This window comes from Elephas maximus, chromosome 25 (assembly GCF_024166365.1).
Source record: "Elephas maximus indicus isolate mEleMax1 chromosome 25, mEleMax1 primary haplotype, whole genome shotgun sequence".
NCBI classification, from domain to species: domain Eukaryota; kingdom Metazoa; phylum Chordata; class Mammalia; order Proboscidea; family Elephantidae; genus Elephas; species Elephas maximus.
The window spans coordinates 5,036,393-5,060,644 of record NC_064843.1 but is presented as its reverse complement, the minus strand read 5'-3'; the positions used below and the strand labels follow the sequence as shown (position 1 = coordinate 5,060,644).

At 49.4% G+C, this 24,252-nt stretch overlaps 2 protein-coding genes across 7 annotated transcripts in view; one reads left to right on the top strand and one right to left on the bottom strand.

The window, feature by feature from the left end:
* Positions 1 to 16,300, bottom strand: part of DIDO1 (death inducer-obliterator 1) — a 62,688-nt gene extending 46,388 nt beyond the window's left edge. For 3 of the 5 annotated variants that reach the window (XM_049868938.1, XM_049868942.1, XM_049868943.1), the window contains exon 1: positions 2,694 to 2,786. The gene's annotated coding sequence lies outside the window, so the exon portion shown is untranslated. Of the gene's footprint in view, positions 1 to 2,693; positions 2,787 to 16,152 lie in introns of those variants that run through there. The other 2 variants (XM_049868941.1, XM_049868940.1) reach the window with 2 other exon arrangements.
* Positions 16,301 to 16,457: 157 nt separating this feature from the next.
* Positions 16,458 to 23,367, top strand: GID8 (GID complex subunit 8 homolog). 2 transcript variants are annotated; one of them, XM_049869762.1, is made up of 5 exons: positions 16,458 to 16,620; positions 20,415 to 20,544; positions 21,876 to 22,072; positions 22,340 to 22,537; positions 22,741 to 23,367. In XM_049869762.1, the coding sequence occupies exons 2-5, from the start codon at positions 20,427 to 20,429 to the stop codon at positions 22,912 to 22,914; spliced, it is 687 nt and encodes a 228-aa protein (XP_049725719.1). In that variant the 5' UTR covers positions 16,458 to 16,620; positions 20,415 to 20,426; the 3' UTR covers positions 22,915 to 23,367. The 2 variants fall into 2 exon arrangements, with proteins under 2 accessions (XP_049725719.1, XP_049725720.1); XM_049869763.1 differs by lacking the exon at positions 16,458 to 16,620 and adding an exon at positions 17,093 to 17,290.
* The last annotated feature ends 885 nt before the right edge of the window (positions 23,368 to 24,252 follow it).

The following is a 24,252-nucleotide window of genomic DNA, read 5'->3' as shown; positions in this document are numbered from 1 at the left end:
CTGAATGGCATTGGAAAGACAAGTGTCAACAGCAGGACCTGCAAACTTGACCACCAAAGGAAAATGGGAGCCAAAGTCTTCACTCTAATCGCTACTTAGCTCACATGAAGACAAAGCCCATTTGCCCTTCGAGGCCACATCAAACTGCACTGAGAGCCCCCTTCTCCAAGCCCCAGTGACACAACTTCTCAACAAGCCATTGTGATGCTCACACATACAAACTCTGAGCTTCACTGTTTGCAGGAAGAAAATCAGTAACCACAGATACCAGTAAAGGGGAAGGTGGCAGCCAATCACACAAGTTTATATTTTAATTGTGCTTTTTTTTTTTTAAACAAAACTCACTTTGCTTGAAACAGCCCGAATTTAACCAAATGCTAATAAGGGGCAACTTTTGGCAAAAAACTAGAAGAAAATTAAAGATACATATTATTCCAAAAACCAGGTAGGAGGTGTCTCATTCCTGAAGCTCACTGTTGATTCCGCGTGAGCAGACGCCCGCTCTCCATGTAGCACACAGGCAAGCAGAGAAGGAGTGCTCCACAAAGCGAAGCAGGCAAGAAGTTTCACAACAGGTTCACTGACTGAGATGTCTATGCTGTGTTTAAAATGGGAAAACAAGGAGTAACTAGCCAGAGAGAGAGGACGCTCCGACCAGAAGTGACACTAAGAGGTTGACTGGTTGGTAACACTTAAAAGGAAATAGTTGGAACAACCTACCTCAAGTTCCCCACTAAAGCCGTTTTCAGGAGAACCAGTCAGTCACTGCGGCACGCAGCAATGCTGCGTGCAGTTAAGTATCCGCTGAATAAATAAAGTCACACGGGCTTTATTTCCTTAAAATGTATGGCTAACGCACCTTTCTTGGAAGTTTATTTCAGCCAGAGCACGTGTGCTTCTGGGGAAACCACAAAATATTTATGTCTCGTGTACTGGTTTAGAGTTCAAGCCAGACAGCCTAGTTTCGATTCTCAGCTCCGAGACGCTGGGCAAGTTACTTCCCTGTGCTTCAGCCTCCCGGAGGTGAGAATGGGTATACTAGCAACCTGCTCGACAAATGAGCTGACACACAAACCACTGGGAACAGGGCTCCACATACTCTCAAGGGTAGCTGTTACTGCGCACTAAATCGAGGCTCTGTTGCGCACTTGGTAATGTTTTATGGGTACGACGAGGTCATGTGGAATACCGTAAGGATCTTAAAAGTTGCCTTTTCCTCCTGTAAAACGTTCCTTAGGGTATTTTTGGCCAAAATGGAATTCCATGATGCAAATCTATAGCCAAGACATAAAGTCTAATTTAATTCACCAAACTGCCGTCACCTAAGGCTCAGACTCGAAGCTTATAGACTGAGAGGCCATATTCAAAGCAGAACACCCAGCTCTGACCTCCAGTCTCACCACCTAGTTGGGGAGCACAGCAGACACCACAACAGAGAAGGGAGGGTGCCACGAAGCTGGGTGTCAGAGCTGGGTGAGAGATGGAGAAAGGGGGCAACCAGGAGGTTCCCTCTCCACCAAATGCAAAAGCAGCCCTTTCTACTTTCAAAATTGGGGGTGAGGGGGCAAAATATGATGCAAATATGGCTAGTATACATTAACAAAACAAATCATACAACAGAAAACTGTAAGTCAATAATTTAAGTTCAGGTATATAAGAAAACGAAACCGATTTTCTGAAAGCCTTTACTTCTTAAAGCGCCAAACACTCCCTAAGTACTGTAATGTTATCTTTTACCAGAGCAGCAAACTAGGAGTCAAAACCGCCACGTTAAATGAAAGCAGCAGAAGAAACCACGTTTTTAAAAGATCTACAACAAAATCTCCCTCCAAACCTGTCTACAGGGACAGTATTGGTTTAAAAAAAGCGGGGGGGGGGGGGCCTCAACCCAGCTAACGTGACTTGAAATATATTCGTCCACATATATAAACCCAGCTAGTCTTGGACCTTCTAAGAAAGGGCATTTCCCCCTCAGTACCTTTGGCATTACTCTGCCTCCCGCACTGCTGATCTGGGTCAACGGATAATATTACTATTATCCTCACTCTCTTTTGGTCCGAATAACGACAAGGACACAGCCACTCGGCACTCAGCAATAAGCAACTGCTTTTCACCTTCAGTCCGACTCACAAAGCGGAGCCCGACTCGGACCCGCGCCCGCCCGCCCCCCACTGCGCCCCGTCCGCAGCAGAGCGTCACGAGGGGGCCGCCCCGACCCAGTCCGTTCGCGTCGCTCACCGAGTGCGGCCGGAGGCTCTCTCGCCGCGCCCTGAGGCCGGGCGCCAGGCCCACGAGTCTGCAGGGCGCCCGGGGGACCCCAGTCCCGATCCCCACCGCCCCCGGTCTCCACGGTCCCCACCGCCCCCGGCCCCACGGCCCCCGGTCCCCACCGCCCCTGGTCCCCGGTCCCCACAGCCCCCGGTCTCCCCGGCCCTCGGCCCCCCCCCGCCCCCGGTCCCCCTGGTCCCCAGTCCCCACCGCCCCGGGTCCCCCCGATGCCCCCGGTCCCCCCCGCCCCTGGTCGCGCTCCCTCCTCCCCTCCCCCCTGGGCGGCGGCCGCCATTTTCTCGGCGGGGGCGCCGCGGGCATCCCGGGACCAGCGGCCGGGCTGAGGCACGGCCCTCGGCACCACCAGCTCCGCTCCCGGGCGGCCCGCGCGCCAGCCCTCCGCTCGCACCCCGCACACGACTTACCGCAGGCCGCACGGCCTCCAGGGTCTCGCAGCCATTTCCTCCTGAGCGCTGCGGAAGGGCGGGCGGGAGTCGGCGCGGCGCCGGCCACTGAAATGACGCCGCGGCGGCCAGAGCGCCCGACCTGAGCGGCGCCCCCGCGCGGCCGGAGGACCGCGCCCGGCTGCCCGCCCAGTGCGCACGCGCTGGCCGCCGCCTGACGCGCGCGCCTCCGGCGGGAAGTCTTCGGGTCTGCACGGTCCGGACGGCCGAAATTATAGCCGGGGCAGAGTCCGCGTCCAGGATTCTCCCGAACCGCCCCGGGCAGGGCAAAGGGCAAAGCAGTTGTTCGCCCACGGCCCCCCAAGCCCTTCCGCCCGCCGTCACAGCCGACCTCCCCCCGGTGCGCGCTGACGCCGGCCAGGCAGGGGACTCGCTCCTCTCGTCAATCTGCCAGCCCTCGATGGAGAACACACATTAACGTTCAAAGTTTGCAGGAAGCTCCGGATGAGCGATACTGGGACTCGGGACACGTGAGGCAACAGGATAAAGTAAAGGCCCGTTTTTCTTTTCCCGATTACACTTCTCAGCTCCTTCCCGGTCCTGCCCCGCGACGCTCTGCAGAACCAGCAATGGTTCGTTCACACTTTAAAGGGGCCCAATCGTTCAAGTCCTACAGCGATGGGCAGGCCGGGCAGAAGGCGCGTGGAGAGCCCAAGGCACAGGCTTCTCCAGGGCTTTCAGTTCCGACCCCATCCTACCCCCATCCCCAAGAGGCGGGCAGGGAGGGAGAGAGTAAGGGGCGGTTCAGCAACAACGTGCAATTCACCAGGGTTCCAAACCCAATGCTGCCCAAACCCCTGCCTCCAGGCAACGAGGTCAAGCTCGCACTCATAACTATTGAGGCACTAGAGCTCCAACAACTCGCGGGCAGATTTGCCCATAGGGGTTGAAGAAAAGGAAAAACGACCATCTACCCGGGTTTTCTCCAGTTCACTCGGCGCTCTCAAGAGCGGTACCCCATCACCGGCCTGTCCCTAAATATCTTGGGGAACAGGCCTAGGAGCGGGTAGGATGGCTGCTGCCCTGGGGCACTGTGGACACTGGCCACTTGAACTTGCCTCTACAATCCTCTGCTTCTACGAACGGTGACAATGTCCTTGGAAGCAGGACTTTGGTTTCAGTCCCTGGACAAAACAGAAAGATGTCCTGTGCACAGTAAAGCCTCATCACTGACCTCATCTGTGGGCTCTGAGGCCCTGCAGGGGCGTTTCCATTGAATGAACCGGGATTTGTGGACAGGTGGGTGTTTAACAGGTCCCTAGGCAGCACAAACGGCTTGTGCTTAACTGCTAACCTAAAGGTTGGAGGCCGAAACCCACCCAGCACCACCTTGGAAGAAAGGCCAGGCTTTCTGTAATCATAAAGATTATAGCCCAGAAAACAACGTGGACATGGAGTAGCTCTACTCTTTAACACACGGGTTGCCATGAGTTGGAATTGACAACGACAATGGGCTTGGGGTTTTTGTTGTTGTTTTTAACAAACACCTCTAAAGATTCTAAGGCCTGATAGTTTCTCAGACAGATTGTCATTCTTCTTCAAAGGAATACAAAGACGCTTGTTTCTAAACAAATTGAGGGCTATGTTGGTATGATTCACTTAGAAATGCCTTAATGCAATCTTGCAGGGAGGGTCTCAACACTTTTCTGTCTAGATTCTACCTTGAGGTTGAGAAGGGAGGTCTGATGGCTTTTGCCCTCGGGTATGGCGTGGTGCAAAGTTTAAAGATCAGAGCAGGCTGAAGCCCTAAGGGACAAGCAGTGTGATCTCAGCCGAGTTGTCTGCAAAATGGGGACACAGCATGCACCTGCTGGGGCCATGGTGTAGGTCAAAGGGGTCTCAACCTGAGCTGTTACTAGAGCTGTTACTGTCGGGGAATTGACACCTATCCTTTTTGAGGAGGATGTTTAAATGAAGCAAAACCAGCAGCAATTTCTTTCCACAAGAAGGTGAGAGGTGTCAACTCTCAGGTGGTAGTTTCAAGCAGGGTATTCAAGGTGATGAAAGGGGCACCGAGGACAAGGCTGAGGGTGGAGAAGGAGCATGAGAAATCTCAAGAGCCTAAACCACGCAGACGGATGGGAAAAAGCAGAGAGAAACATACGGAAAGGAACAGCAGACATACCCCACCTGTCACTACAGGCCTCAGTGATCCTTAGGGGGCCTCTTCAGACACACAGGAGTCTGTTCTCAGGGCTCACTGGTGTGTGGGGAGTGACAAAACCCAAAACCCACCTACTGCCAGAGGAGGAGAAAGGGTCCACACCACTTTGATCTGAGACGGATGGTCTACAAACAGCATTTACCTCCCCACCCCCCAACCTGTCCAGGTAAATTCAGGGAGCCTACAGCCAGTTTACCGGATGCCACTCCTCAGGTGGTGTCCCTCCTTGGTGAAAAGGGCATTTTCAGAATAAACAGTTGGGCATTGTTTAGTTAAATTCTACCAGCTAAGGAAGACTTCTTCTTAGTGAAACTTATTTTAAAAGCTAAGCCCAGATGTTTTATAAAATGACAAGTCTCCAGTTGTCTTAAGAAATTCTTCCTCAAGTACTCCCAAACCCATAATCAAAAACCCAGAGTAGTTCCGCGTCCTACAACGCGCGGGGCCAGGAGGCTGCAGGGGGCAGCGCAAAGCCTAGGAAGAAGCCTTAGGGGCGGGAGGGGACGGAGTTCTGAGAAAAAAAAAAACTTGACTGTGTGTATCACAAATATGTGTAAACAGTACTTAGGCGTCATGTGTAGACACAAGTTTCTGCCACTTCCAGCCCAGAGAGAGTTTAGATGAAGTTCATAAAATCAGAAAAGCACAATAATCCTTTTTTAAAAAGTGCTTCCAGGTGCTTGCCCTCTGACACCTGAATTAACAGCCCTTTGGAACCCAGTGTCATGAGCAGAAGACTCCAACCCCAGAGCAAAAATATGCCCGCAGAAATGCCGTCCCAAGCAGAGCGCGCGTTCTATTCGGTAGAACACGATGTTCTTTCTGATCGTTTCGTGATTCTGCTTAATTTCTTTAACTGGGATGTCCCGCCCTTAAAAAAAATTTTACTATCAGGCCAAACACCAGCAAGTTCGGTTTTATTATGATTTTCAGCTGGAATGCAGAGAGGCCGCGCAGCTAGGACGAGGAACGGGTGAGCGAGCACTGACCGCTCGGCTGCCCTCAGCAGCGGGCCCCACGCCGGCCCGGCCGAGTCCGAGGCTGGCCCTCCCGCCCCCGGGCAGGCGGCCGGGAGCAGCCCCGCGGCGCCCTCTGCGCCCACCCTCGCCTTCCAGTCAGTCCGCGGCCCGTCCCCGGGGCACCTCCTCCTCCGCGGCTGTTCACCTGGCCACGTCCCCGGCACCGCTGCTCCGCGGCCGCTGGGCCAGGACTCAGCCTTCAGGGCTGGGGGCGGGCCCGAGCTGCGCCCCGCCCCATAGCCCCACCCCGCGCCGCGGACCCTGGGCGACGCGGCTTCGGTCTACTCTGCTCCTCCCCCTGGGCTCCGTCGTCCGTTTGAGCAGAAAACCCACCGGACTAGCCCCCGGAGTCGTCGCCGGGGCGGCACGTTTCGGCCGACTGGACCTCGCATCCAGGGCACTAGGCCTTCACCTCTGACCCAAAACCCACAGACCTTTGCAAATGCAGAGGCGCCCCCACGCCCCTTTCAAGGCGCCCCGACTCCCCCAGCCCGCGCGCTTCCCGGCCTTGGTCCAGGTCCCCAGGAGGCCGTCCGCCCTCCCAAACCCAGCCAGACCAGGCCGGAGGAGCCACCTCCCGTGACAGGGGCTAGCCCTCCCACGACACCGCTCCCGAGCCTTTGGCCTGGCACCACATCGCCAGGGCCCCAAGGTGCCCGGCACCCAGGCCGGCTGGGCTCTTTAACAATTGTTGATTTAAATAGGTGAATGAAAAGGTAATTATAAAACGCCCCTCCCCATCCCAGGGATAGAATATACATTCACAGGGAAAGGTAAATCGAGTATTTTTTATTGCAAACAAAAGCTTCAACTACTGCATTTTTTTTAAGAAACATGGATTTTCACTACTTTCACATTTTATACAGCCAGCTAGCTTTAACAGTTAACTTTAGATAAGTCTACTTGCATAGTACCATATTCAAAAATGCTAAAAGTTTTAAAATCAACATGCTTAATAAACAACATGCTTACTGCCTGCTAAAGCAGACAGGATACAGCACCAGTCTTCAGCAGTCACCAAGCTTCACCGGAACTTTGCTCCTGGCCAGCAGGGCACACAGCACATGTGCCTAAAGCCATTAGCGGCAACGTCCCAGAATTCTTTGTCCAGGTGAGTTCTCTGGAATGCTCTCTTTTGAGGCAGCAAACGGTCACAGCTGAAGAGTGGGAGGGGGCGGGTAAGAGGAACTGGCAGGATAGAAAAGGGCTAGAAAACAAAACCAAACCAAACCTTCAAGGAAATCCTATCACACAGCATCACAGAGACGTATGTGGTGGTATGGATGCAGCTACAGTTTTTGTACAGGTCAAAATTAAAAAAAATTTTTTTTTCCAAATGAAAATACCTAAAAAGTGAAAAAGACTGTTTTAAGTCAGGTCTAAACAGTGTTTTTTTTGTGTGTGTGTGCTTTTTTTAAGCAGTAATTGCATAAATTAACTCCTGCTCCTGCCAAAAAAAACTGCGCAAGTGAGAAAGCGTATACAGGAAAGACCAATGATAAGAGAGGCTGAGCAATTAGGGGTTTCAGTAGGATCAATAGGATATCCAAAAGGGAACTTTACTTTTATTCTGAACTTCAACAAAATCAATACCCATAAGCGCCAGAAGCAATCCAAACTGCTTCAATTGCTTCTAAAATTTAGGAATTATCTTACATGTTCAAAGGAGAAATAAGATCTGCCTAAATCTGCCTGCGGAAAGCTGGAGGCCAAGAAGGCTGCCTTTTATGGTTGTGCTGAGAGAATCTTTGAACCCAGTCTGTTTCTCTCCTCTCAATAAAAAATAAGCCTTTGAAGAGTGAGTGTAAGAGGCTGTTAATCAAAAGTTAAAAAAGCAGAAATGTTCAAGTGTGTAAAGTGAAGTAAAGTGTGGACATGGCTTTAGGAAGGCCCCGTCTTCCTTCAGGACTCTCACACACACTCACTTCCCCTCCCCGCTCAGACACTGATAGAATAGCTGCTCGTGTGAAGAAACTCCTACGTACACATACTTTGTACACATGTATGTACACACACACGTATATATGTACACACACATGTATATATGTACACACACATTTTAATTTAATTAAAGCTCCAATTCCAAGCCAATGTGAAGTAGAGAAAATACATTTTCTGTAGTGTTTTAGTATTAAGAGAATATATTTTCTAGTTTAAGCTGTATAAGCTGTGATTAAAATCTTTAGTCTTTAAAAACGTCGATTATTTGCTCTGGAATCTGTCTCACGATTGTTCCATTGTAGAAAAACAAAGTAATCAAGATTTTTGTTGTTCATTAAACCATGTTTCTCTCCGAGGTGACAAAAACAATGGGCGATACCATCAGCACCCGAGATAACTGAGCAAAACCCGGACCCATCCAGTGACCGAAACCAGGATGGCGTAAAGAGGCCTGCAAGATGTTAACAATAAGTCACTTTGTCATTATGTCCCCCTCAAAGAAGAATCAACATTCCTGGGAATTTCTAAACCCTGACCCTCTCCCTACAAAACCCTTTTGTAGCCCTCTTGGGGCAGACAGAATCTGGGGGAAACTTTGCCCCCTCTGTCTCTTAAACACGGTGTTCAATAAAGCCCTCTTGCTGCTTACCTCCTCCTGTCTCACTGTTGGCTTGTGGCAGGCTGCTCAAATCCACAATTTGCAGTAACAAATGTATCAAATCCTTGACCAGCCACATCTGGAGGGCATAATTAAATTCAAAATCCAACAGTATATAAACATGGTACCCTGACTGGGCAAATGATATAACTGCTACTCAAGAGTGTTCTGTTGGACTCTCCTGCTGGGGGGCAATGTGTGTGTACATATACACACGTGTGGGCATATACATATACGTATATACACATAGTATACACCCACAGCTATAGCTCTACGTTTTAGGAGTTTCTTCCCAAGAGCAGCTAGTGCATCAGTGCCTGTTCCACGTAAGAGTATGATGGGCCCAGAGTTTCAGCTGAGGCTGCTCTGACTTCAGCAGGTGTTAAGGGTTAACGAAAAAAATCAAGGAAAATATAAACTCTTGCTTTGACCCAACCCAAGCAATGTAGTCACTTATTACATAACCTGTGCTGCCTGATTTAGTAGTCTCAGCCAGAACAGGAAATCCCATCAGGCAGATGGGAGTGGGGGGGGGCATATACGAGCAGTCCCCACCCAGCACGTTGTCGTCGTTGCCTGCTGTCGCTCAATCCCACCCAGCGCGTTGTCGTCGTTCCCTGCTGTCGCTCAATCCCCACCCAGCGCGTTGTCGTCGTTCCCTGCTGTCGCTCAATCCCCACCCAGCGCGTTGTCGTCGTTCCCTGCTGTCGCTCAATCCCACCCAGCGCGTTGTCGTCGTTCCCTGCTGTCGGTCAATCCCCACCCAGCGCGTTGTCGTCGTTCCCTGCTGTCGGTCAATCCCACCCAGCACGTCGTCGTCGTCGTTCCCTGCTGTCGCTCACTTCTGACTCACGGCAACCCCCATCTGCAGAGACCTGCTCCACAGGGTTTTCAAGGCCGTGACCTTTCGGAAGCAGATCACCAAGCCTTCTTCTGGGGCACCTCTGGGTGGGGTTGAACCGTCAACCTTTCAGTTAGGAGTCTAGCACTTAACCATCTGTGCCACCGAATGTCTTAGTTCAGCACAGACACGTGACCCAGGATATGTGCTAAATAAAAACATTTCTTCAAACATTCTCACGGAGAAACCTTTATAAATAACATTGTGACGAGTTAACTGGAGGAAAACTGGCTTCTAGGTATTTACCGCTTATATGCGATAATGATCCTGAACAGCCACAAATGATCAATTCATGCATTACCCTAAGCAACCAGTTTTTGTCAGACCTCTTTGAAAGCCTAGGGCTTCAGTACATAGGGATTTACACTTTTGGGTTTTGAGAATAAAACAGAAACATCTCCCAAATCTGTAAAACGGCTGATTTTCTGTTTATGAGTTGGAATCAACTCAACGATGACGGTGTTTTTTTATTTTTAATGATCTCAGTAAAGGAAACATTGTGTATTTTATTCTCAAGATGCTTTTCCTTTTTAAAAACCTTATCAGTGTTCTTCTAAAACTAATATGCCTTCAACGCTTTTTACTGAACTTCTAATCTCTAAGAAGGTCTGGTGGTGTAGTAGTTAAGTGCTCAGCTGCTAATTGAAAGGTCAGCCATTCAAACCCACCAATGGCTCTGCGGTTACAGCCTAGAAAACCCTATGGGGCAGTTTTACTCAGTCACATGGGGTCACAATGGGTCAAAAATTGACTTGAGGGCAGCCAACCACCATCACTTCACTTAAAAAGAAACAACTTTTCAAGTTCAAAGACACCACCTTAGCTGGGAAACAGTGGAGGCCCTACGGCTTCCCTCTCCCAGCCACCCACCTTTCTCATCAGGCTGAAATCTTGGTCAACTTGGTCACTGGCCATGCAGCCTTCCTTGTTCCTGAACCCATCTACCTCTCTCCAAGTCTGTGGTCCCACCTCTCTGCCCATCATCTCACTGAGCAGGCCCACCACATGTTGGTGTTCTTCGGGACATAGCCCTGCCCTCTGTCCTTGCCCTACCCCTCACTGATCTCATTCACTCTTGGACCCGTCCCTCCATCTACTGCCTCCCTGGCTTCTCTCTCAGATGCCTCAAATACCTCTCAAAATCTAAGCAAGCAGAAAGGAGCCTCCCACCCACCCAGGTCTCCTCTGTGCTCCCCACCAGGCACTTGAGTACACAAGCAGAAGCCAAAGACTGTCCTGGCAGGCCTGCCCTACTCCTCAGCCACCTACCCTGCTGCCGCAGTCCCACCTGCTCACCTGGTGTGCAGCCTGAACCACTCCTAAAGGGTCTTCACCTCGCCCCATCACCTCAGCTTACTGCAGTCGAACTTCCCACCGGTCACTGGACTTTGCTCCAGTCACCAACAACCATCAGGGCCAGCTTCCATTGAGCATCACATCAGGCCTCTGCTGGATTTGCCACCACTGATCCAAACTCTCTTTGCTTGAAGGCTTCTGGGGCAGCCCTCCAAACTCCCTCGTCCTTGTCAGTGGTCTCTGGCCATTCTTCTGTTGCCTTAAGGGGCAATTTTTCCCTCAGTTGTGTTCTCCTGGATTCTAGGCTTAATACACTCTCTATGCATTAATCTCCCTGAATACTTAACCACTTCACTCTCACACAAACATCTTCAGTTCAGGCCTGTTCTCTCCCTTAGCTTCAGATGCGTCCTGCAGACATCTCCAACTCAACACAGCCCAAGCTCACCCTTTCCTCCCCTATTCCAGCTCCCTCCTGTGTTCTCCCTCAGCTGGTGCTGCCACCACTGAGCTAAAAGACCAAGCTACCCATCTGGGTACCACTTGTGACTCTCTCCCCAGCTCCCACAAACGATCTATCACCAAGGATGGCTGGCTCTCCCATCTCATCGAGGGTTGCCCCTTTCCACTTTGACTTCCACTGCCTCCAGTTAAGGTCCTCTTGTCAATCCCTCATGTGTTCCTTCATCTACTCAGCAAACGTCCACTGAACTACCACGTACTAGGGGCTTCAGCTAGAACTAGATATGTCCCTGCTCTGAGAAGCTTATGCGCCCGAGGAGATTCATTACACACTCTCAGGTATCAATGAGTCTGGACACAGATGAGCATCATGGAGGAACTAAATCCAGCTTGGTTAGGGAAGGTCTGCACAAGAAAGCCACATCTCAGTTGGATGAGTAGGTCATGGGAGTTGGCCTAGGAAAGTGCTCTACCCACAGGGCTCAGGTTGCAAGAGCACAGATGTATGAGCTTGGTGAATGAAGAGAACCTCAGATAGGTGAGTCTGGGGGGAGCAGAGGGCAAGGGCCATGAGACTGGAGGGTTGAGACTCCAAAGCCGGCTTAACTTGCTTGGGCAATAGGGGGTTCCTAGGGTGTGCCGGGGTGGACAGAAACAATGAGGGATCACCTTGTCTGCTGTGTGGGGATCAGAGAGGAGCAGGCAGGACTTCTGGGAGGGGCACCAGTTAGGAGGCGGCTGTGGCAATCCAAAGAGCAAAGACAATGGTCTCAATGTTATGGGGGTATAAGGAAAAATACAAATTAAAAATAAGAGGCTTTAATTCTCTGTTAAAAATAAGGAAAGAGGCTCCCCTCCCACCCTGTCCTTTCAGAATTCACTTTAGATAACTTGTAAATTCTTTCTCTCTCTCTGAAAAGTCCGTAAACCTAAGAGGTCTTCTCAAGATCTGGCAGCCACCACCTTGAAATGTAATTTCGGAAGAACTTTTCTCACTTTCCCATTTCCTGAAGAGATTAACAAGACCTCAGGAAACTGCAAGTCTACCTCCTGCGTAAAGACACTAACCCTATCGTGGCAACATGAGTGTAACGGGCTGTATCCCCTCAGCTACACGCTCATTAAGATTCCTTTCCATCTCTGCAATGTTTTCAGCAGATGCCTGTGGTGCACCACAGTTAAGCTTAAAAAAAACAGTAATAAAACTTTTCTTTCTCTTCTGTTTTTGTAGAGAGGTTTTCAGGGCTGAGAGTAGATTCTGTTTTTAGTAACTTTTCCTAAGGTTTTCACTGGAAATGACAGCTCGTCAAAAACAACATTTCAAGATCTATCCTGAAGTACAATGCTGTTAGTGATAGGATAATAATCATACACCTACAAGGAAGACCAGTTAATATGAGTATTATTCAAATTTATGCACTAACCACTAAGGCCAAAGATGAAGAAACTGAAGATTTTTCCCAGTTTTTGCAGTCTGAAATGGATCGAACATGCAATCAGGATGCATTGCTAATCACTAGTGATTGGAACGCGAAAGCTGGAAACAAAGGAGGAGGACCGTGATTGGAAAATACGGCCTTGGTGACAGAATGATCCTGGAGATCCCATGATAAATTTTGCAAGACCAACGACTTCTTCCTCTCAAATACCTTTTTTCACCAACATAAACAGTGACTATACACATGGACCTCACCAGATGGAATACACAGGAATCAAATCAACTACATCTGTGAAAAAGACGATGGAAAAGCTCAATATCATCGGTCAGAACAAGGCCAGGGGCCAACTGTAGAACAGGCCATCAACTGCTCCTATGCACATTCAAGTTGAAACTGAAGAAAATTAGAACAAGCAGATGAGAGCCAAAGTATGACCATGAATATATCCCACCTGAATTTAGAGACCACCTCAAGAATAGATGCCACACGTTGAACACTAATGACTGAAGACCAGAAGAGTTGTGGAATGACATCAAGGACATCACACATGAAGAAAGCAAAAGGGCATTGAAAAGACAGGAGAGAAAGAAAAGACCTAAATGGATGTGAGAAGAGACTCTAAAACGTGCTCCTGAACGTTGAGCAGTTAAAGCAAAAGGAAGAAATGATGAAGAACTGAACAGATTTCAAAGGGCAGCTTGAGAAGACAGTCAAGTATTATGATGACATGCACAAAAAGCTGGGAATAGAAAACCAAAAGAGAAGAACACGCTTGGCATTTCTCAAGCTGAAAGAACTGAAGAAAAAGTTCAAGCCTCGAGTTACAATAGTGAAGGATTCTATGAGATAAATATTAAACGACACAAGAAACATCAAAAGAAAACGGAAGGAATACAGAGTCATTATACCAAAAAGAACTGGTCAATGTTCAACCATTTCGAGAAGTAGCATATGAGCAGAAATTGATGGTACTGAAGAAGTCCAAGCTACACTGAAGGCACCTGCGAAAAACAAGGCTCCAGGAGCTGACAGAGTATCAATTGAGATGTTTCAACAAACAGGTGCAGTGCTGGAAGTGCTCGCTAGTCTATGCCAAGAAATTTGGATAACAGCTACCTGGCCAACCAACTGGAAGAGATCCATATTTGCAACCACTCCAAAGAAAGGTGATCCAACAGAATGCAGCAATAATTGAACAATATAATTAATATCACATACAAGTAAAGTTTTGCTGAAAATAATTTAAAAAACGCTTGCAGCAATACATCGACAGGGAACTGCCAGAAACTCAAGCCAGATTCAAAAGTGGATGTGGAATGAGGGATATCATTGCTGATGTTAGACAGATCTTGGCTAAAAGCAGAGAATACCAGAAATATGTCTACCTGTGTTTTACTGACTACGCAAAGGCATTCAACTGTGCGGATCATCACAAATTATGGATAACGCTGTGAAGAATGGGAGTTCCAGACCACTTAACTGTACTCATAAGAACCTGTACAGAGATCAAGAGGCAGCTGTTTGAACAGAGCAAGGGGAATACCGCGCGATTTAAAGTCAGGAAAGGTGTGCATCAGGGTTGTATCCTTTTACCATACTTATTCAATCTGTATGCTGAGCAAATAATCCAAGAAACTGGACTACAGAAGAAGAACGGGGCATCAGGACTGGAGGAAGACTCTCTGATAACCTGCGTTATGCAGATGACACAACCTTGCTTGCTGAAAGTGAAGAGGACTGGAAGCACTTACTGATGATGAAGATCAAAGACCACAGCCTCCAGTATGGATTACACCTCAACATAAAGAAAACAAAAGTCCTCACAACTGGACCAACAAGCAACATCATGATAAATGGAGTAAATATTGACGTTCTCAAAGATTTCATTTTACTTGGATCCAAAATCAACATCCATGGAAGCAGCAGTCAAGAAATCAGAAGACTCACTACATTGGGCAAATCTCCTGCAAAGGATCTCTTTAAAGTGTTAAACAGCTGTCACCTTGAGGACTAAGGTGTGCCTTGCCCAATCCATGGTGTTTTCAATCACCCGAAACGTATGCGAAAGCTGGACAATGAATAAGGAGGACCAAAGAATTGATGCCTCTTAATTATGGTGTTGGCAAAGAATACTGAGTATACCATAGACTGCCAGAACAAACAAATCTGTGTTGGAAGTACAGTCAGAATGCTCCTTAGAAAGGAGGATGGCAACACTTGGTCTTACGTACTTTGGACATGTCATCAGGAGGGATCAGTCCCTGGAGAAAGACATCATGCTTGGTAGAGGATCAAAGAAAATAAGAAAGACCCTCAAGGAGATGGATTGACACAGTGACTGCAACAATGGGCTCAAACGCAGCAACAATTATGAGGATGGTGCAGGACCGGGCAGTGTTTCGTACACGGTGGGGTCGCTATGAGTCAGAAGTGACTCGATGGCACTTGACAACAAAATTTTTCCTCAATAGGGGAAAAGTTGGAAAACAATAAAAAGCAGCTGCTTTCTAGATGCGATGAAGGAGGTGAAATCAGTAGGACTTGACAACTACTTGGCTGGAGGGGGAGAGGAGGGACTATTAACTGTATTACCCACAGGGAAAGCACAGCTGACAGGTGAGCACTGCTAAAGCCTCTTTAGTCAGGAATAGTCTATCTCCCTACGACGCTGGGCCTTCAAGCTTTTTGCTTGTATAATCCTGAAAGAATTTTAAAACTCTATAACCCCCGGCACGTTTTTAAGTTGATCTCTAAAGTTATTTATTATAGGTATAAACAGCTGCAAAGGATGCAAAATGGCCATAACCATTCTTCATGGCCAAACTGCCAATTGGACGTGCTTTCTGTCTGAAAAAGTTTGATATCACTTTGGTGGTTATTCAGATCTCATAAAACTGAACAAGCAATCACACGAAACCATCTCACTCCTGACTTCTAAAGACTTGCCGTGAGATTCTCACCGGACCATGTAAAGGGCTGCCCCCTCAACATTTCTAACATTTTTTCCCGAAGCGCACTTAAATCTTTTAATTTGAATCTCCAGCAATGGGAAATCAAGACCCTGCCCTGGAGGAGTCGGCATTCTTCTTCAGAAAACAGACTGAAATAAGGAAATAAACCCGCGAACATGCGCTACGGCCTCGTCCGGCGGATCCAGCGGCAGCCGGGGAAAATGGCGCGCCGCCTTCTCAAGGTGGTCTTCCGCAAGCCCCCGACCCTTCCCTCGGCGCAGGCGGCCCAAGCGGCCGCTCGTGAGACGACGTGACGAGTCTGGACGGGAGGCTCCCTGCGGGCACGATGGTCCGGCCTATCTGGCCTCGAGGGAGCACGCGCTCAATGACACTCGTGGAATCAACAAGGAATTCACCCCAACAGCCTTCGAGAGCGCCCACTCCCGGCCCGACCTAATGGCTCCGCCCCTGGGCCGTGGGAAGGCAAGCGCCTGGGAAGCAGGCCGTCGGGAGGCGACTCCGTCTGCGGGGCGGCCTAGGAGCACCAGGCATCTTTTCCCCCGCCCCTGCCCCATTCCCCCGGCCTCACACAAACGACGGGAAAGGACGCTGGGGCCTTCGTTTCTGACTCAGTCTAGGCGTCGCCATCCCCGCGCGAAGTATCCGCACCTCGACGCTGCGGGGTCTGCCATCTTCCTTAGAAGCGATCGATGCGATTTGACTCTCGCGCCAACCCGTAGAGCGACGGCTCCGCGCGAGGGAGTTCTGCGCAAGGACGGAAGCTGGTGTTTGCACTTCCGGGTGACTGTCGCGCTCCGCCCCTTCGCAGGAAACCTCCATTGGTTGCCGCCCGGGATCTCGCGATAGTAGGCTGAGGGGGCGGCCGCCCGTGTGTCACCTCCTCCTCTCCGCCCCCGCCTGGCTGTGGCCACCGCCTCTCTCTCTTCCGGCGCCGCCGCCGCCGCCGCCCCTTCCCCAGCCCGGCCCCAGCCCCCTGGAGCGGCCACGGAGCCGCCGCTGCTGCCGAGACCGTGCAGCGCGGGAGGTGGGTCACACGGTAAGATGGCTGCGGCGGCCGGCCGAGCGTCACCGGGAGCGCGGGGCGGGCGGGCGGGCAGGCCGGGGCCGGGGCCGGTGGGCAAGCCAAGGTCGGGGCCGGGGCCGGTGGGCAAGCCAAGGTCGGGGCCGGGGCCGGTGGGGAGGCCGGGGCCGGTGGGCAAGCCAAGGTCGGGGCCGGGGCCGGTGGGGAGGCCGGGGCCGGTGGGCAAGCCAAGGTCGGGGCCGGGGCCGGTGGGGAGGCCGGGGCCGGTGGGCAAGCCAAGGTCGGGGCCGGGGCTGGTGGGCAGGTCGGGGCCGGGAGGGACGGTCCCAAAAAGAGTCCCGCGTGGAAGTCTTGCGGGGCGGAGGCCTGAGAACGGGGCGCGTTCTCCGCAGCTGGACGTTTACCCTCTCGACCTGTGATGCTGGAAGGTGGTGGACGTATTATTTCGTTTGCTTCGTTTTCGGTCTTTTTCTTCCCTCCCGAAGTAGACACCTAACCTTGGTTGTACCTCGGAGCTGTCACCCTGTTTCTCTTCCTAAAGACAACGTCTTTGAAGTGAAGGTGCTGACGTTCAGGAAGAACCGTCAACTAGAATAGCAATAGTTACTCAGACTTCTTATATCTGACTTCGCCAAGCGAACGATTTTTATAACGAATCTGCTTTTTAAAAGCAGAAACTGAGCTGGTAAGCACGGATGTCATGGCGTGGAAAGCAAGTGGTTCTGGCTCTCGGTGTCTAGGGAATGTATCTTGGCAGAAAGGATTTTTGATGCTGGCTTGTTTCTGTGGAATATGTAACTGTTGGAGGTTGAGGCTGGCAGTTCTTCCTGCAAAGAACAGGGTCAGCTCTGCACGGTGCTGCTTTTTAAGATCACCCTCACCTCCCCCAGGTAGTCCTCTGTGATTGCTGATTGCCAAATGGAAACTGAAAGGGGGCTTTTGTAAAGGGCTTTTCATATTGGTCCTTAAAACCCATTGCCATTGAGTTGCTTCTGACTCATAACGACCCTATAGGACAGGTAGAACGGCCTCATATGGTTTACAAAGAAAGGCTGGTGAATTCAAACTGCTGACTTTTTTGATTAGCATTCAGACTCTTAACCACTGGGCCAATAGGTCCTTACCCATACCCATTGGCGTTAAGTCGATTCCAACTCAAAGCAACCCTATAGGACAGAGTAGAACTGCTCTATAGGGTTTCCAAGGAGCACCTGGTGGAGTCAAACAACAGGTCCTTAAGTTACCTTTAATTGTTGTCTCTGAATATACACTTCATCTTAGTGATGCAGTTGACCTAGTGCTACAAGAGATAAGTCTTGTGTGTGTGTGACAACATGTGTTGGTTTTAGTGATTTTTGTTCATACTCTGCTGCTGGCACCTCCGTCTCTGCATGGCCTCTACGTTTTGGTATCCTCCAAGGACCTGAGGGCTTTGTCTGGTTCCCCCTGCCTCCCCATGTACGCTTTTTCCCTAGGTGATCTTTGCCAAACCTTCTTTAAATATCATTTGTTCGTGGATGTTTCCGTAATTAACATTTCCAGCACTGAGCTCAGGACCTGTGATCAGGTGCCTGCTTGACTTCTCCACCTGCTTGTCTCATAGTCTCCCCAAACTTGCCCCACTCCTCAAACCTGTTCCACTCCCTGTCTGTCCTTGTTATCCATGGCCTCACGTTTCAAGGTCTCAAACTTGACACCTCATCTTCCTGGATCCTTCCTTTCCATCACCCCACCTTCAGGCCATCGGCAAGTCGCATTGGCTCAGTGTCCAGAGAATCTGGATCTGGCCCGTCTTTCTGCCCTCTTCTACCATCTTAGTCCACATGGCCATCCTCTCAGCCTGCATGTCTCCTCCTGGTCTTCATGCTCAGCTCTTGCCATACTGCCTACCTTCCATCTTCTGCCAGAAAACCAGAGCCATCCTTCAATTCTCTTATTGAAACAGTTTATCGTGTGCTTCGCTGTGCATAAAGTAATAGCCATAGTTTGTAGGTAAGTTACAAAGCTTGTATGTAAGTTACAAAACCGAAAAATGAACCAGACACTTGTGTGCTCACCATACATCCTAGAAGTCACGCTCCAGCACTCCAGCTCCCGAAGCTGTCAGAGCTGCCAGCCCGCCCCCACCTGTAACCATCCCCCTGAGTTTTATATTTCATGCCCTTACTTAAAAAAATGGGTCTGCCACGTACGCATTTATTTCTAAAACACGTATTATTTAGTTTGCCTTGTTTTTTGGTTTTCACAAAACTATGATGCCACCCCTAGGTCTCTGCAACTTGCTTTTTCATTTGCTGTCGTTCCTAAGAGACATCTCTGTAACTGCGTGAGCTCCTTGTAGCTGCTCTGTTAAATTCTGTTGTGTGAACAGCTGCAGTTCCTTCTCAGCAATTCTGAAATCCAGACAGCTCTGAAAACCAAAAACTTTGTTTTTAACCCATTTGGGAGTAAAACCTTATCTGGGTAAGGGTATTCAATAGCTTTTATTCCATTAAAGTTGAATATTTGTGCATTTCACTGAAGAAATAATGTTTGATTATGGGGTGCTGTCTCAGACACCAATGAGGATGTTACGTAACGTGTGGTAAATTGTGCCATGTAATTGTTCTATAATATGAAGAATTCTGAATTCCAGATCATGTAGACCCGATGGCTTTAGACATGGGATTGTGGCTGTGTATCCTACAGTCCATTTGTCCATCCCGCTGTTGATTGGACATTGAGTGCCTTCCACATGTTAGCCATTGTCGATGGTGCTTCTGCAAGCAGGCTTGTGTGTCCCCTGGCACACTTTTGTAACTTTTTCTAGAGTATGTACATCTAGCAGGGGTAGAATTGTTGGGCTGTAAGGAGAACACCCACCCACTACCTGTCTGTCAGTTTGTTGTACTGTGGTAGCTTGTGTGTTGCTGTGATGCTGGAAGCTATGTCTCTGGTATTTCAGATACCAGCTATGTCTCTGGTATGTCTGCCACCCATGGCAGACAGATTTCAGGGGAGCTTCCAGGCTAAGACAGACTAGAAAGAAGGGCCTGATGATCTGCTTCTGAAAATTAGCTAGTGAAAACGCTATGAATCACAACAGAACATTGTCCAGTGTAGTGCTGGAAGATGAGCCTCCGAAATCGGAAGGCACTACACAATAGCTTCAACAATGGCCTCAAACATACAAATGATTATGATGATGGCACAAGACTGGGCAGTGTTTTGTTCTGTTGTACATAAGGTGGCCATGAGTTGGAGCCAACCCCATGGCAGCTAATAATGACAAGGAGTACCCACGTTCACCGTTACAAGAGCGTGCCACGTTGTTTCCGCAGGACCAGTCTATTCTAACAGCAGTATGAAAGTGTTCAAGAGAACTCCATGTCTTTGCCTACACTTGGTATTGTCAGACTTCTTAATTTTTGTCAGCCTAGTTAGTACAGATTGTAGCCTTTTTCGAACATACATCCTAGTGTATAATTTTGGAGCTTATAACTCTGCAGTGGCTGTCCTTTGCACTTAGAGCAGAATCTCAGCTCTTCCCTCCACCTATAGGGCTTTACTTGACCTGACCCCGACCGACCTCTCAACCTTTTAGTTCTAAGACATCTCGGTGCACCCTCAGATTTATCCTGCCTTATAAACACCCTGGCTTCTTCCTGGTCTCGGGATATACGTTTGGGAGGCCTCAGGCCTGGTTTCCAGATTTGAAGTCTCTCGACTTTCTCCTTTTCATTTCTGTGATGTGGCTGTGTGTTTATTTCAGAAATGGTCATGATTGTCAGAATTCTTCACCACTTAAGATATAATTTTTTTTCTTGTAGAAATTGACCAGAATGAGTTATGCAGAAAAACCTGATGAAATTACAAAAGATGAGTGGATGGAAAAACTCAATAACTTACATATTCAGCGAGCAGACATGAATCGGCTCATCATGAACTACCTCGTCACAGGTAATGGTTTGCAATAAGGACCCTAATTCTTGGACACAAATTTCCCTTTTTGTACACACAGATAGAGCTTTACTACTGAAGTCAAGAGTAAAGTTATGTTGTGTTGCAAAAGATGATATAAAGATGGTGAAAACTTAATAAATATACAAATTATCCTGTTTAAAGTAGCTTCTTCGGGAAATCAGCTATTCAGTCTCTGAGACCTAAGAAAAAAAAAGTTTCTTGACCTTTGTTGTTTTTAAAGCTACATAATCAAGATAATTAAGAATTTTCTGAAGTATGTTAAAATTCCAAATAGTTGATCTCTCTTGGCCAGAAGCATATAAAAGTGGTCTGTTGTCCTAAGGCTCAGACAGTTTTCACTGATATTTGGGAGGAAAAGGGGTAATTATACATATGTGGTAAGAAAATTCAGCTGTTTTCAAAAGGTATAAAATGAAAAGTTAGTCTCCCTCCCTTTGGTCCCCAGTTCTTTTCCCCCAAATTAATGTCCGTTTAAAAGCATTTTGGAAAGTGGTCAGGAAATGCAGGCCTTTAGCTGCATGTGAGAGAGGTGCGCACACTCTGGTTTGATGTTGTAAAGAATTGTGGACTTACTGGAGGTGGAACTCACTGAGTCAGTGCTCACTAAGCTGGCACACAGGCCCACAGGCACTTTGGTGTCTCAGCTGGTCTGTCTTGAGTCACCTGGAATCAGCTCTGTGGCCTCTGAGCACCTATACGGTCTTGATCTCTTAGAGGTATCCTCACCAAAACACTGAGCTTTGAGTCATTGTCCCAAGCCTCTGGCTGAGATGCCAGAGAGTGTGTGGATGAGATGAACCCATTGCCCGTTGCTGTTGTGTCGATTCTGACTCATAGCGACCCTATAGGACAGAGTAGAACTGCCCCGTAGAGTTTTCAGGGAGTGCCTGGTAGATTCAAACCGTCGACCTTTTGGTTAGTAGCCTTAACTCTTAACTACTGCACCACCAGCGTTTCCATGGACGAGATGGGAGGGAATGAATTTAAAACAGCCTTTTCGTTTTCTGTATCAGGTAAAAAAAATCTGTTGCCGTTGAGTCGATTCCAGCTCATAGTGACCTTATAGGACAGAGTACAACTGCCCTACAGGGTTTCCAAGGAGCAGCTGGTAGATTTGAACTGCCGACCTTCGGTTAGCAGCCAAGCTCTTAACCACTGTGTCACCAGGACTCCAAAACTGTAAAAGTAGTAAATTACAAAGATGTTAATAGCAAATCCCAAGACAGCGCTTTTTGTGTCAGAGGTTATTTAATGGAAGCAAGTGGGCTTCCTGGAATAAAAAGTCTTTGTGTTTGTTTCATTTTCAGAGGGTTTTAAGGAAGCAGCGGAAAAGTTTCGAATGGAGTCTGGGATTGAACCTAGCGTGGATCTCGAGACACTTGACGAACGAATCAAAATCCGAGAGATGATCCTGAAAGGCCAAATCCAGGAGGCAATCGCGCTGATCAACAGCCTCCACCCGGAGCTCCTAGACACAAACCGGTACCTGTACTTTCACCTGCAGGTGAGATTCATCTGGTTTGGGGTGTTCGCTAAGTAAGGATTATTTGTAAGAATTCAGAAAATAACCAGGCCAGTTTGTACTAACAAGGTATCATTTCAGTTTATGTGGAGAGGGGTTGGAGTTAGCTGTTGGTCATGTATTTCAGAAATAATTTCTTGTGTAAAAATGCACGTCATCGCTCAGAGGTGCTGGGACTAGAAACAAGCCCGCACTGCCGGGCCAGCCTGGGCGCGTGCCGCCTCAGCCGCTGTCTTTGCCCCTGAGCAGCAGCAGCATCTGATTGAGCTGATCCGGCAGCGGGAGACGGAGGCAGCACTGGAGTTTGCCCAGACACAGCTGGCGGAGCAGGGCGAGGAGAGCCGGGAGTGCCTGACGGAGATGGAGCGCACCCTGGCCCTGCTGGCCTTTGACAGCCCCGAGGAGTCGCCCTTTGGGGACCTCCTCAACATGATGCAGCGGCAGAAGGTGAGGGGCCTGGCCGCCTCAGTGGAGCCCAGGACTGTGCCAGGTGTCCCGAGTACCTTGTAGCTACAGGCTTAGCCTTTAGAAAGCACGCTCACGCAGAATGGGTCCCAGAGGGTGTTAAAATGAGTTCATTAATAGATCCCTGCTCTATTTCTGGTGCTTTATATATGCAATTGTTTTTATTGGGTATACTTATTTCCTAGGTGTGGAGTGAAGTTAACCAAGCCGTCCTAGATTATGAGAATCGTGAGTCGACACCCAAGCTGGCAAAATTACTGAAACTACTACTTTGGGCTCAGAATGAACTGGACCAGAAGAAAGTGAAATACCCTAAAATGACCGACCTCAGCAAGGGCGTGATCGAGGAGCCCAAGTAGACCCTGTGCCGGGGACCCGCGCACGGCCACCACCCAGGACATGTCACAGCTGCTGGTGGCCACGGGATCTTTACTGCAGTAGAGAACTCCTTTTCCCCCTTTTCCCTTTTTTTTGAATCGGCATTTTTTCTGAAGAGGAAAATGGCTCTTTTAAGTGCTGGAAAACCATGCAGCAAAAGCCTCTGTGTCTGCCGTGCATTCTTCCTGCTCTCAGGCTCTGGCTGCTGGAGGACTCGTTTACGTCGAGTGCTGTGTCCTGTGGGACATCAGTCCCACGAGCCTCCTGCTCAGGATGTGGAAAGCACCGGTCTGCCGCTCTCTGTTAGGTTGGAGGCAGATAGTGTGCTTTCTCTATTCTAAGGCTTGTCCAACTTTCGTCTAAAACTTTTTCTTACCGCTTGGTTTTTTGTTTGTTTTTTCATAGGACAGAATATATAAATTTGTAAATTCTAATTCAAAGACTCATGTGTGAGGGTATGGAGTTTGATTTTCTCCTCTTTTGTTTTTGGGTTGTGTGGCTTCTGGGGAGATACGTATGTGAGGAACAGGCTGCGTGATTTTTATTTTTTTAACGTATATTTTGGTGCTGTGTGTGAGAGACACGCTCACAGTGGGTCCACAGCCATCTTTTTAAGGCAGTCTTGCTTGAAATAAAGGCTTCTCTGATTTTAAGAATTACCAAAATGGCCTCTAAGGAGGTTTTTCTCAGCTGAAACAGGTTTTTTATGCCCTGGGGTTGGCTCTCCCCTGGGTGATGGCGGTAGCATGTCTTAGGACCCGACCCATGGGCAGGGGAGTGGCCCCTCACAAGGCAAGGCTGCCCAGTGCTGATGGTGACAGTTGTCTGAGCGCAGGGCACCAGGACTGATGGTGAGAGGCTGCTGGGAGAGGCCTTGGTCCATCAGAGCCTCTTCGGAGCCAGCATGGGCAGCCTAGGCCAGGCTGCACTGCAGCATCTCAGAGCGGCCGTCCATCTCACTATTGCGTCCTCATGTCACCCATACACCTGCCCTGCTTGGAGGCGAGCTGTGAGAGGCCTGTGCATGGTGTTGTGCATGCCCCTGTGACCATAGCTCAGACACACAGGGCTCACTGCAGGGGACTGGGCAGGGGGCTCACTGCAGGGAGCTGCAGGGTCTCACTGTGGAGAGCTGCTGGGCAGGGGGCTCACGGGGGGGGCCACTGGGCAGGGGGCTCACTACGGGGAGCCACAGGGGCTCACTGGGGAGCTGCTGGGCAGGGGGCTCTCTGCAGGGGGCTGCTGGGCAGGGGGCTCTCTGCAGGGAGCCTCTGGGCAGGGAGTTTACTGTGAGGAGCTCCTGGGCACTGATGGCCTTT